At 42.2% G+C, this 14,886-nt stretch overlaps 1 protein-coding gene across 1 annotated transcript in view; it reads right to left on the reverse strand.

The window, feature by feature from the left end:
• Window positions 1–8,913: 8,913 nt before the first annotated feature.
• Window positions 8,914–14,886, reverse strand: part of EBF2 (EBF transcription factor 2) — a 263,562-nt gene continuing 257,589 nt past the window's right edge. The window contains exon 16 of the mRNA XM_043984840.1: window positions 8,914–10,878. Within this exon, the coding sequence (XP_043840775.1) occupies window positions 10,847–10,878 (32 nt within the window). The 3' untranslated portion in view covers window positions 8,914–10,846. The remainder of the gene's footprint in view (window positions 10,879–14,886) is intronic.

Genomic DNA, 14,886 nt, shown 5'->3' on the forward strand with positions numbered 1-14,886 from the left:
TGTCTAAGGGGATTGCCTGAACCTCAGGGAAGCTATGACTTGCACAGAATCACAGAATTTCAGAGTTCTGTCACCTTCTGCTCCAGCCCATCAATGAATGGAGTTCTCATTATCACATACGCAAGTGAATAAATGGCCACCCCCCCCCAAAGCCCACTGAGGAGGGGATGCCCAGGGTACCAGAGGCCAGCCATTCTGCTTTGGGATAGTTATCATTGTTAGGATCTGCTTATATCCCTCCAATAAAAGGAAGCTCACTACCTCCTCAGGCAGCCCATCTCACTCCTCAGTAGTTTTTCCTTTCATTGAACTGATATCAGCCTTCTTTCTTGAGATAACAGACAGTGGTTTGCAAACCTGAAAGCACTTCAAAGATTCTGGCTCCTCTTTTCTGATTATTATCTAGCCATTGCCCCAGCTTGTGCTGCACATGTCTGATCCATCTTCCCCATGGCTCTTCTTTGGATGCTCAGAGACAGAGATCTCATGCCACGTGAGTTAAAAAAAAAAAACAAAAAAAACCCTTTAGCTTTTTAACCCTGATTCCTTCTACTTCCTTGCACCTGGCATGGTTAATGGTCCCCCTCTCATAAAAAGGGAGAACACAAGCTTATTGCTGGCTGGGGCGGGGGGGGGGCAACAACAGCTCTCACAAATGGTGGGAAGGATAGATGTGATGGAGAAACTGGAGACAGTGTGTTGTAACAGGAGTTTCATTGGCTCTGGAGTCAGAGAACCTGGGTTCAAATCCCACCCCTAATTCCGACTAGCTGTACAAACTTAGACAAATTGTCTTAGCTCTCCTGGGGGGAGACACTTACTAGCTGTGTGACCCTAGGCAAGTCACTTAATCCCAATTGCTTTAAACATCCGGGTCCATCTCCAGTTGTCCTGATACATAGCTTGCCAGTGGACCAGATGGCTCTGGAGGAGAAAGTGAGGTTGGTAACTTTGCACAGGCCTCCCTCATTTAAATCCCATTCAGAGCAGGTCATGACATCACCCTGATGTCATGGTCTTCTTCTAGAATGAAGGACAAACAACAACAACAACCTCTCCTGGCCTCAGTTTACTCATCTAAAAAATGAACATTTTTTTAGATCTCTCACTTGGGCCTTGGAACAACCCTGTGAGGTACACATTACAGGTTTTACCAATTTTACACAAGGGGAAATTGAGGGTCTGAAAGAATAGACAACTTGCTTGTGGTCACACTGCTGGTTATAGTCAGAGCCAGAATTTTGATCCAGGTCATCCCAACTCCAGCTCAGTGCTCCATCTACTGCCATACATCACTGTGCAGCTCCATGTAGCTTTACCTCTGCTGGAGATGTCACCCCCTTGCAAGAAGTCCAGGCACCACCAAGAATGGGGATCTGTGTCGAACAATGGCCTTGATTCCTTCCTTGCCCTAATAGTGATTATTCATGCCTGAGAAGTTTTAGACTTGTGGGAAAATCTGGAATTGAGGAAAACAGGGTCGGCTTTGTCCACAGAAGTCACGGTCCTGTCATGCCAGATGTTTTGGTCTGTGATAAATTACACGTCAGCCTTTAATGGGAGTTCCTAGTGGGGAGAACACTTTCCACTCTTTTCTCTTGTCAGTGGTAAGAAGGCAAGGACTATACTTCCTCTGTTCAGCTTCATTTCTAGAATACTGTGAGTGCCCAGGAAATTAGTATTACATGTAGAACCCTGGGGTTAGGTTCCCAACTGTACCCCTGTATTGGGGTCCACATTGTAGCCCACATAAGTGACTGTTGGGTCATCAGTGAGCTTCTATCATATGTGTGGTATTACTACAAGAAAGAGTTTGTACTTGTCAATTTTTGTACTGGAGATCCCAGATTGTAGTAATAACAGGAGAAGGAAAATAGGAAGGAGGAGGAGCAGGAGGAAGAAGAGGAGGAAATGAAGGAGCAGGAAGAAATGAAGGAGAAGGGGGAAAGGGAGATGGAGAATGAGGATGAAGAAGAAGAAAAGGAGAAGGAAAAGAAGGAATAGGAGACAGTTCATTGGTGCAATGGATAGAGGGTTGAGCCTGGAGTCACAAAGACCTGAGTCCAAATCTGGCCTCAGACACTTACTGGCTGTGTGATCCTTGGCAAATCACTTAACCTCTGTCTGCCTCAGTTCTTCATCTGTAGAATGGGGATAATAACAACACTTACCTCCCGGAGTTGTTGTGAGGGTGCCTGATACATAGTGAGTACTATATAAATGCTAGTTATTATTATTATTAGGAAAATGATATACTAATAATGAAATTTATGTAACACTTTTTATATCACATGATGAAGACCAAGATATTTTAACATTAGGCATAGAGACTGAACATATGATTTCATTAATAAAGGGAATTCCCTGTGCTTCCGCCAATGGAGCTTGGAAGTGTCTCCACAGCTCTGAGTCTTAGAGAGTTGTCTGTGACAATGAGAGGTAAAGGGAGTAGCCCCAGACCACAAGGTAATACATATCTGAGGAGGCATTGGAAACAAAGTTCAGAGCCAGTATTTTTCCCTCTATACCAGGCTGTCCACCTTGGAACACACAACAGATTAGCTCTATCTGCCTTATCAATATAAAGAGTTCTCTGGACACCCAAAGAGATTGATTATTTATTGTGTTGATTGAATTTGGATGTTTTGGGTTGATTTGATGTCTTCAGCCTTCAATTAATTATCCATGTTTTCCATCTGGGAAAATGAAGAACTGATGATCTTGCATACATACCAAACCATTGCTTCTCATCAACTTGTCTGAGCTAGGTAGCCACATCTGTCAAGTGAGCAGACCAGCAGATGTCACAAATAATAATGTTGATAAAAGTAAAAGCTAAGATTTAGAGATCACTAATTTTTGCAAAATGTTTTCATGTGACCTCCTTTGATTAAACAGATAAAGAGCTGGATCCCGAACTGGACAAGAAGAGGTAAGTGGGATGCACTTGCAAAGATCTTTCAGTGACCCCAAGTCAATGACTGCAATCATTCAATGTCTCCCTGAAACGAAGACCCATCTTATTAACACTAGTATTCTTTCAGGGATGCTCTGGGCTATGAGTCATGGAACACCAGAATCTCCAAAGAATTGAAATTAAGGATGACTCAGAAAGTGATGGAGGGGCATATGGTGGGCATTAGCAGGCTGTAAAATTTTTTCAACAAGAGATTATAAAGGAAAATGAGAGTAAGGGGGATCAATCCAGAAAGTGTATGAAGGAAAAAGGAATTGGATTGTATGAGTTATGTGAGGAGAACAAGGGATAAGCAATAGACAAGCCCAGTGGTGGACCCTGGCATCCTTGTAGTCTTATAAATTCAGAACCCAGGTCCTGTGGTCTTTATGTCTTCTTTCTAGAAGCCTCCCACAACCACTAGAGCTCAAAGTAATTTCTTTCTCTTGTGAATTCCAATAGGACTTGTCTGTATCTCTTATTTGGTACTTGGTATCCACTTCCTATTTGTTAGTTACATACAGGATATCACCACTGCTACTAATGGTTACATAACACTTTGAGGTTGGCAAAATGTTCTCTACACATTATCTCATGTAATTATTGATTTGGAGTTGGAAGGGACCTTAAAGACTGTGTCACATAGTCGATAGAGCTCTGGACTTGGAGTTAGGAAAGTCCATATTCAGATCCTGACTCAAACACTCACTAACTCTGTAACCCTGCATCAGTCACTTCACCTTCTTAAATCTAGGTTCCTTATCCCTAAAATGGGGATAGTAATACCACCCACCTTAAAGGAGCATTATGGGGGGCGGCTAGGTGGCACAGTGGATTAATCACCGGCCCTGGATTCAGGAGGACCTGAGTTCAAGTCCGGCCTCAGACACTTGACACTTACTAGCTGTGTGACCCTGGGCAAGTCACTTAACCCCCATTGCCCCGCAAAAAAAAAAAAAAAGGAGCATTATGAGGATGAAATGACAAAACTCATGGAGAGCCCTTTGCCAGCCTATGGGCACTATCATTATCTGGTCCAAGCCCTTCATCTTGCAAATGAGAAAAATAGTCCAGAGAGGAATAATATAAAACTATTGATGGTGCTAATACTACACTAAAAAGTGTTATAGTACTCTTTCAACTAGTTGAACAGAAATGTTAGTCATGTGGATTTAAAATTGGAAGGGACCTTAAAGATCATATAGTCCCAATACTTCATGTTACAAATGAGGAAACTGAGGCACAGAGAGGCGACGTCACTTGCCTATAGAGACAATAAGGAACAAACTTGGGAATTGAACTAAGGAATATCCTCTGATTCCAAATCCATTGGGCTGTCGATTATATCACACTGTCGCCCTCCCACCCCCTAGTAAAGTTCCATTCTCTACCTGATGGCATCCAGCAATGAAGAGCTTATCAATATTTATTAAGTGCATACCATGTGCCAGACATTATACTAAGTGGTCCTTACCTCCCAATGTTGCCACTTATGCATTTGAACAATTCTAGCCATTAGGAAGCCTTTTCTGTGAACCCATTCTGCTTTCTCTGAAATGTCCATCCATCTATGACCATGTAGAATGAATCAAATCTCTTTTCCTCACAATTTTCAAAGACTTGAAAATATCTCCTAGACTAAAAAGCAAATGAGGAATCTTATCATGTAGCTGATGCCATTCCCTTCTTTTTTTTTTTTTTTACGGGGCAATGGGGGTTAAGTGACTTGCCCAGGGTCACACAGCTAGTACGTGTCAAGTGTCTAAAGCCGAATTTGAACTCAAGTACTCCTGAATCCAGGGCTGGTGCTTTATCCACTGCGCCACCTAGCTGCCCCCATTCCCTTCTTTTTAAAGGTAAGCAAAATCTCCATGCCTGGGCAGTGCCTGGAATGTACTCACTCCTTGCCTCTGCCTCATAGAATCCTCTCTTTGAAGATTCAGCTGATTCCCCAACTACTGGTGCCATCTCTCTCAAGCTACTTTGTGATTCTCTTTATACTGATTCTACATATCCTTACATATATCCTTGTTGTCTCCCTCACTGTAATGGAAACACCTTGAGGGAAGAGATTGTCTCACTTTTCACATTTGTCTCCCCAACACTTAACACGTACCTGGTCTGTAGAAAATGCCAAGTAACTGATTCTTCATTCATACCCCATGATCTTATTGTAAGAGGCCTTTTGAGCATTCCCAGATCACCTAACATGGAGACAACCCTGAGTCCCCTACCATGTGGGGGCCAGGGTATCAGCATTATGTTATGAAGATCTATGGTCAGGTTTTAGCCTTATAGAGCCCATGACAGAGGACTTTCCCCTGTTATCCAGGGATTTCCCCAGATTTCCTAGACAAAATTCAAAGACTGAGATCGAAAGCTTAAGCTATTAGACTCCATATGGCCATTGTGACCATCAGAAAACCAATATAAGAATGTCCAAGTTAGCTAGATCCTTAACATTAATATAGTCTATCTCTCCCATGTTACAGTAGAGGAAATTGAGTGGTCCTCAGAAGGGCAAAGTGTGGTCACACAGTTAATTGGTAGCCTAGTCAGGAACTAAGCTTTTGGGCATCATATTCAAGATTAGAAAACAGCTTACACATGTACACAGATGCCGACATATTCACATATATCTATGCACACATGCGCCCATGTTTGAAAATTGAGCCCCCAGTGGTTTATTGTTCATCAAAGTGTTAACATCTACTATGTATAATTCAATATTTGCTATTGTGCAATGGTTAGCTTCTTTCAATTAAGTGGCCTTTCTGGGTCCTACCACCTGTGGTGTCTTCCCCTCTAAAGATACTGTTCAGAGGTCAGGGACAGTTTTTGCCCTTCTCTGCATCATCCCCAGTGCTCAGAAAAGTGCCTGACACCTAGGGGACAGGGACCAAAACCGTGACTGTGTAGCTATAGGGAAGTCCCATGTGAGGAAACAGTAAGCATTTAATAAATGCTTATTGAATGTTGATTGATTCATTTTCTCCACAGAATGTAGACAAATCTTCTGATGTGAAAATACATATATTCAGGGCAGCTACGTGGTGCTGTGGATAAAGCATTGGCCCTGGATTCAGGAGGATCTGAGTTCAAATCCAGCCTCAGACACTTGACACTTGCTAGCTGTGTGAACCTGGGCACGTCACTTAACCTTCGTTGCCCCCCCCCCAAAAAAAGAAAAAAGAAAATACATGTATTCATGCAAAGAGTTATGTTTGAAAATGCTTCTCATGGACATTCCCACCCCCCCCCTCCCCTGCCCCTGCTTTTCTGTCAGGTCCTAAACTGCCTAGTTGATCTGACTCTCCCCATTGCCTCTAAAATGCTCTGTTTGGCATTTCAAACCCTGCCCAGTCTGGCTGTGGCTAAACTTTCCAGGGTGATTTCATGTTATTCCTCTTCACAGTCTCCACACGGCAGCTGAACTGGCCTAGTTAACTTCCCCCCTGAGTTTGACCTTCCACTCTTGTCACTGAACTCTTACACAAGTCATCCCATTTGTATACAATCATGGTTTTGAGGAAGGATCCCAGATTGGAAGTCAAAGGACATCAATTGGAACCGCAGACCTGTGTGGCCTTGGGCAAATCACTCAACCATTCTGGCCTTTAGTTTATTTATCCATATGAAATAGGGGACCATACTGGATGACTTCAAAGGTCCCTTTTGGCTCCAAAGCCATCACTCCAGTGAATGCTTTCCCTCCTTGCCTTCAACTCTCTGAATCTCTCAAGGCTTAGGTCTAGTGTCATGACCACCTGGGAGAAACCTTTCCCAATCCCTTCACTTGGCTGTTCTCTCTCCTTCTCTACCACATTCTTATTTATAAACTTATTTCTGTGTGTTTTCCCTTCAGCAGAATTTAAGTTCCTGGAGAGCAAGGACCATTTTGTTTCATTTTGTCTTGTTTTTCTATTTCCAGTATCCAGCAGAACTGTTCGTACATAGTGGACTTTAATTCTTGTTTAGCTGGATTGAATTGGGTTGTGTTAATTTGGAATGGATTGGACTGGATTGAATTACATTGAAGACCACAATTTTCCAATGAGAAGAACATATATATTTACATTTTAAAGGAATAGCAAGTTGTACCTATTAGTCTATTGGCTTGCCATTTCATGTGTATCAAATCACATCTTAAAGAGCCCTCAGTAGAGCCCCTTTACACATGGTGCATTAAGCAACTGCCCCTCTTGCCTGCCCTTCCACTTCAAAGGCCCTAAGTTTGTCTTCTTTCCATTATACTTTTTTAAAAGTGAAAAGGAAGAGATTAGATGTTGAACTTCTCCTGTTTCAAAACGAGCAAAGATCCAACACCTGGTACAGTACAAAAATTTTATTTTTTTTTTGTTAGGATAATTTAAAGTTTAAAACTGAAGTAGACATATTCATTTTACAAACAAGATATTCTTCCATAAGTAAGACCATTAAAAACAGTAAACAAAAAAAAATAAAAACAAAAACAAAATACAAAACCAAAAAAAAGCAATCTTTACAAAAAGCTCTGTGCATAGCAACTTTATACTGTATATAATTGACAAAGCAAAACAACCCAACAAACGATAGAATTTGGGAGATGAGATTTGACTTTACAAAAGGGAAGCAAGAGGACATTTTTGAAATCATGCATATTGAAATGTGCAAAGAAAAAAAGGGAGAATTTAAGATGCTATAATGGAAATGAGATAAATAATGAAATAAAATGTCCCTTTAATAAAAAAAAAACACAACCCCACACATTTCCTCTTACAAAGCTATGATAAAATCTGTCTTCTCCTATAGAAATACTTGTATTCCAAGTGGCACAAAAGAAGCTGGGATCAGGAGTATTTAACAGCAAGGACTAGAAAGGAGAGAGTTGCTTTCGTTTATTACACTACAAAATCCTTACACACCGATTTGTACATTTAAATATTCCTGTTTCGGCCAAGGTCCTAGCTGAGTGATCAAGGGTTTCTGGGTATTTCATTACACACATTTTTTTTTTCCCCCGGTGCAAAGCTACCACCAAGTCCTACGATCATTTGAAGATAGCACTGAACTCATCTTCATGCAAGAGTGAAATTCACAGATTCTAAAGCAAAGCTACTTAAAATTTTTCCCCTTATGTCGGATTGGCTCAAATCCAGGTCCAGACGTGCTTAATTTTTGTTCTGCCTTCATTTTTGGACAACTATGTTGATATCCCTCCTCCTCTCTAAAACGTTTTGTATCAGGGGACTTTTTTTTCGGGTGTGTTTCTTTGCAACTTGGTTCTTCAAAGCCTGTTACTGTCAACAGCACTTCCAGGCGTGCCAACTATCCAAAACCTTGAATTTTCATGGTGCATAGGAATCCCATTTGGGTTGTTTAGGGAGGGAGGAGGGCATTTCCAGAATAGAGCTAAGGGAAAAGAGTGAAATCGGATTGGATTGAGTGGGTATGAAAATGTGGGCTTGGAAAAGGAATGAGGAATTAATTTTTTAAAATATTACCCTAATTCAGACTAGATGCACTCAATTTAAATGTTTCTCCACTGGGACAGGAAAGAACTCATGTCATCCAGACCCCGACTGAGATTCTTCCAAATGAGTGCTATGGGCATGCTCTAGTGGTGCCAAGGGGTGAATGAGGAAACTAGGAAGCACAGAGGAGGAAACACCACCTGGGTTGCCATCCCAGTAAGGTCAAGTAGGTAGAAAGAGTCACCAGTTTGGGAACACAGCCTCATTCAGACCCTTAGCAACCTTGCCAGGTCCCTCCAATAAAGAGATACAGTCATCTCAAGAGAATAGTGGACAAATAGCCAAGAAACTGCACTCCCCGAGGACTCTTTGAAGTTGCCGAGATTCATCCTTTTGAACTTCAATATTATTGGGGTTTTTATACATCCCCTCCCTTCTCCACTGGTAAGGAGCAGGGGTGGCTGGGGAATTGGAGAACCCCTGAATTATTCATCTTCCCCCAGTGAATTTAATGCCAGGGCAACTGGTGGGTTGTAAAGAATATTGGATTGGAAGTCCACAGGCCTGGGTCTGAGTTCTGACTGCTTACTCAAATGAGCAAAGGTTTGCAGAGGGCTCCAGAGTCCCTGAAGCCCTATAGAAGGCCAGCTATTCACTACTTATCACTGTTTTTGACCTCAGTTTCTGTATCTGTAAAATGAAAGGATTAAACTAGATGATCTCTGTGGTTCCTTGCAGCTCTCAATCTAGAAATCTAGGAGCCTCTCTGTGCCTCGGTTTATAAACAAAATACATAAAATGATAGGATTATACAAGAAGGTCTCTGAGGTCCCCTGAGAGATAGTAAGTGGTTAATAAATGCTTGTCAAATGACAGATCTCTCACTCTATTAACCTCTCTGTGTCTCAGCTACAAATTGAGGGGGTTAGAGTATATGGTCTCTTCCACCTTTAGATCTATGAACCTCTTTGCCTCAGTTTCCTGATCTGTAAAATGAGGGGGTTGAACTAGATGATCTCTGAGGACCCCTCCAGTCCTAGCTTCTGTGTTCCTCTAAATGGGGAAGCATGAATGGGAAAAAGAAAGATGGGACTCCTGAGAGATAGGCACCCAGGCCCCTTTCACCTTGAAGGATAAGAGAGTAATCAGTCATTGCCAATGAGCTCTGATGGCCAACCAAAATGGACAGAGGAGCATCCCCAGAGCAATACCTAAGGGGCTTGAAGTTCCAATTACCGGTGATCTGGAAACTGGACCCTGATATGGTCCTGACCTGAAGAGGTTCTAACCATGTTGGATCATCTCTCAGGCAAAAAGGTTTCCTTTCCCTTGCTGTTCCTGCCCTTGCAAAACCGGATGGGGTTTGGACCATAACAAAGTGCAAGAATCCTAGGTGGCCTTTGGCATAGAATGTCAAAAACAGCTACCCCAGGAAAATGGTGATAGGAAGCAAGACTCAAAGGGAGACGCAGACTTTTGGGAAAGCAGACTTCACTGAACCAGACCTGCTGCGTTTCTCTATTTCTGGATTTGTGCTTGGCTTTTCTTTGAATGTTGTGTGGTTTTGACAGAATACAAGGGGGCTACCACTGTCCTTGCATATGGATCTATACAAGGATGGAATGGGGGAGGGGTGTGGAGAGGACAAGAGTGGGCATCCAGGAAATAGCAGTGGTAACAATCACACACCTTATTTTTTATCTTGGAACTACAGTTTTGCATCATTTTCATTGTACAAGAGGAGGAGAAAATGCCCCTCCTTTCCAAAAAGGTCTTAATTTCTACCTCTACTTACAATAAGTTACACATTTATTTATTTAAATAATTGTAAAACATTTTAAAATTTTTCCTTTTTTTGTGTTTTTTGTTTTTTAAAGAGATTAAACTATAAGCAAACACACATACAACAACATATCACCATCATTCGATTCAGGTTTTGTTTTAAGAAAGTCTTCCATGCGGGTACCCTGTTTTGTTCAATTGTTTTCTGCATAAACTAAATTGGTATCTGAAAGGCTTCATAGAAAATAGAAACTTTCAACTTTTTTTTTCCTACAAAGAAAAACAAATAGTATCCAAAATATCGAGCTTGAATTGTTTGCCAATTTTTTTTTCTTAAATATTTTACAAACATAGGAAGGTGGTTTTCATCAAGTCCATAAAGAAAGAACCACATTTCTGTCCTTAGTACTGACCATGCATGCCAATGACGGTATCTGTCCTTGTCCATGAGTGGGGTTGGAGTTTGGGCAGCCAATCTCTCGGCCGCAGGAGAGACATGAGACCAGGTAAAATGCAGGCTCCTTGCATATCCAAATCCATACAGAGTGTTCCTTTGGGGGTGTGATGCCACCCCAAAGATCTCTTAGTGCTTTCCATATTAGTGGTCCATCAGATGAAGTAGTTATGTGTTCTGAGTCGCAACTCTTCCTTCTCTTTACATTGGGGGGACAACAAGGCCGGTCATGGCTGAAAGCAAAGAGCAGACAAAGACATGAGTCCATAGCATATTGATTTGCAGGGTTGCCTTTGAGGGTGAAAGGAAAGAGAGGCATCACCACCACCACCACTCTAATGGAGACATAGGTATCTTATTGATGCTAGCCATGGTCTATCAGAGAAGGGGTGACCTCAGTCACCATAAATATATGATTACAGCAACCATAAATCTAGAGTAGAAAGAGACCCAGGGGAGGGGGAAGGACATTTTAGTACAACCTTTTCATCTTATCAATGAAAAAATGGAGGTTATAAGACTTGCCCGAGGTCACATGGCCAGTGGCAGAGGTGGGATTTGAACCCAAGGTGCTTTCCATGGCATTTACACAGGCCTCTCTTTGTCTTGGGGGCTCATAGCTCAGTTCACCTTACTAAAATGCTTTCTAATTTACAAATCAACTTCTCTGCCAGTGAGTTGGGACAACAAGTCCTCAAAGGGGAGCATGGCATGTGGAGAGAGTCAGGAAGACCAAGGTTCCTATACTTCCCCAGACACGTACAAGCTACGTTAGCCTGGGTCAGTCAGTTCACACCTCAGTGTAGCAGGTCTCTGAGACTTGCAGTAACAGACAATTTGTTGATCTGCATTGGTGGAGGGAATTTCCACACAAGGAGTTCCCACACAGCAGTGGAATCTTTGCACCAGACACAGAGAAAAGAAGTGAATGCCAAGCCAAGCTTGTCAGGGCAGTTCTCTTTTATAGAGCATCCGGTGGAAAAACCTTGGAGGGCTTCGAGCACAGCCTGTATATAGCCAAGAATCCCCTGAATAAGTACTCAGCAAACAGTCATGTAGGCTTTGCTTGAAGACCCCCAGCAATGAGGAGCTCACCACCTCCCCCAGGACTTGGGAAATGAAAAGCTTCATGAAGGCAAAGGCAAATTGAGGTACCCTTTGCTTCTTCACCTAGTTCGTATGTAGCAACATTCTGCAAGTGTTTGTTGAATGAATGAATGAAGAAAACCAGCTTCCATTTGTTGTCCCAGATGGCTTCTTCTAGACCATAAGGGAAAAAGAACAAAACTCAAGCATGTGAGTGCATTTAGGCCCCGAGTTTCCTGTTTAACCAGCTCCGAGTTTCTGGCCCTCGCATTTATTTTTAGCAGAAATACGATTGGCTATTTTTAACAAGTACATTCTCCTTTGACAGTTTGCTGCCAATCTGGGATGCTCAGTAATGAGTGTTGACCCACTGGAATGGAGGTTCTAATTTAGTTCCTAATTTAGGAACCTTCCTCCCTCCCCCTCTATTCCTTTTCATCGGACAGCTGACTCCTCATCTCTCAAAGAGAAAGGAATTCTGGGAGACCTGGAGAGCTGTGCTCTAGGGCGGAGCAGAAGGTGCTGAGCCTTCAGTCTTCCCGACTCCTGCTTAGCAATAGGAGTCTGGTAGCTAACAGTGGCCGGAGAGAAGGACCCTGCTCCGAGCTTGCTTCAGCAGCTTTAAACTAATACAATTTTAGGCTCCTTACAAGTGGAAAACCCGTTTTCTTTACAATAAGCCACATCCATCGCTTCATTTAAACAGATTTCTGGGTATATTTAGTATATCTGTGCATTGCAACTTGTTCATTGGAATAGAAACATTTTACAGAGGAATTACTCTTTATTAGGCTTTAAGGTAAATAATTTAATAGCTTCTCTCCCTCTCTTACTTTTTTGGGGTTTTTCTCATTCTTTCTTTCTTTTTTCCTTCCTTCTATTCTTTCTTTTTCATTTATCTTTCTCCTTCCTTCATTCTAGCTTTCTTTATTCTTTTCTCTTTTTCCTTTCTCATTGATCTTTCTCTTTCCTTCATCTTACCTCTTCTTTCCTTTGTTTTCTTTTCCTCCCTCCCTCTTTTCCTTTCTTCTTTCATTCCCCTTTCTTTCATTCATCTCATTTCTGCCTTCATGCTATTATTTGATTTTTTCTCCCCATCTTTCTGACTTTATTGTCTTCTTTCCTTCCTTAATTCTTTCATTCCTTCCTCCCTTTTTTTCTCTTCCTCCCCCTCCTTCCTCTCCCCCCCCTTTTTTTCCTCTTCTGAATGCCAGCTAACCCTCTCGGGCAGAGTCGTGGGTAGCCTATTTCTCTGCTTCTCTCCAGCCTTTATTGAATGTTTGTGAGATCTGGATTAAGGTCTTACACAGCTAGCAAAGCCATAATTATTTTTGCCTGTATTACTTTGTAGTGAATCGATGTAACTTTTCAATAAAGGTGGTTCAATTCCGGACCCTCCCTGATGATTTGGAGATATAGCAACCCAGACTGATCCCAGAGTGCAAGGATTTTTTTCCTTTCCTTTTTTTCCTTAAGGGAAACCGGCAAGAGAATTAGACACAGAATGTTGGGTTTTACCCTGACAAGCCCTGATCATCCACTGAAATGCTTGATTAATGCTGCCTTGAGATGGGTTAATGCACTTCTGGGACAAATCCAGCCCAAGCCAACAAGAATTTATTAAGTGCCTACTGGGTGCTTAGAATTTATTAAGCACCTACTGGGTATATGGAACTAGAACTCTGGCCCGGAAATTTCTCACATGGATATTTGCGCCTTGAACTTCCAGCTTCCTTTAAGAGCATGAAGCACCCTGCTTTCCTTAGCTCATTCTTTCACAGTCTCTGGGGTCTGCTGCAAGAGCTTGTTGAAAGGTCAGACTGCATCAAGTAACAAAAGATGCCGCACATTGCCAGAGAAAGAGCGGGTTTCATGTTTCTTTCCTTTCTCGTAGTCCTGCCTCGGATGCCCTAGTGGGTTTCCTTGGCTAGCCAGAGACCTTTGCTTCTTGCTTTGAATCACCAAAACTAACTTGCAAAAAAAATCACAGGAGGTGAGAGCTGGAAAGGAATTCAGCAGCCATGGAATCTGGTCCAACCCTGGCACCCTAGGAATTCCCTGTATAGCATACCCTGCCAGTGGTTAGTTATCCAGCTTTGGCTTGAAGAACTCCGAAGAGGGAGAACCCACTAGCCCTCAAGGCAGCCCATTACACTTTGGTTCAGCAGTTTTTGTTAATTTCGGGGGACTGATATCAAGCCTAAATTCGCTTCTTTCAACTTTCATTCATTGTTTCTAGTTCTGTCCTCTGAGGCCAAAAAGAACAATTCAGATTCCCCTCCTAGGTAACAGCCTTCCAGGCACTTGAAAATGGGCTCGCACATCCCCAGGAAGCCTTCTCTTCTCTAGACTAAACATTGCCTGTGCCTTCAGCCCTGTCTCACACAGCATGGGCTCATGGTCCTTCACCATCCTCCTTGCCTTCCTCCTGACAATCCATCAATATCCTTTTTCAACAATGAAGAGCAGAACCGAACACAGTGTTCCAACAAGAATGAATATTAAGCCAAGAACACACACTTAGATATGAGATGGGTCCATTTTTCCTAGAATATTTTTTACTTCTGCCACCCCTTTGGTGCACTCTTAGCTCTGCCACCATCCCTCCCCCAGAGTATCTACAATCAATCAAAGATTTATAGATAGAAAAAACCTTACTCATCATTTAGTTGGATCCCTCATCTTGTAGAAGAGGATGCTAAGGCCCGGAAAAATTAGGTGAGTTACTTGCCTGAGGTCACAGGTAAAAACCAAAGTGACAAGTGACAGGCAGAATTTGAACTAAGTTCCTCTGGTTCCAACTCCAGTATTGAATTACTGGAAGGAGCTGCCTTGCGAGATCTTATAACTGGAGTGCATAAATCAAAGTCTGAGTGACCATTTGTCACATATGTTATAGCAGGGCTTCTTTTACAGGGTATGAGGCAGGTTAGGTGGCCACTAAAGTCCTTTCTGGCTCTAAATCTCTATCGATCTCAGAACCAGGAATGTCCATTAGACAAAAGCCATTACATCCTTATTCTTTCTGCCCCAGAAGCATAAAAGACAGTCCTCCCCTTCTTCCCTGCTCCCAAACTCCTCCTTTGCTCCCTCCCATCCATGCCTTTTCATTATGCATTTTCCTAACAATAACTGTTTTGTGAAAATGAAACCAA

The sequence above is a fragment of the Dromiciops gliroides genome, chromosome 2 (genome assembly GCF_019393635.1).
Source record: "Dromiciops gliroides isolate mDroGli1 chromosome 2, mDroGli1.pri, whole genome shotgun sequence".
NCBI lineage: Eukaryota > Metazoa > Chordata > Mammalia > Microbiotheria > Microbiotheriidae > Dromiciops > Dromiciops gliroides.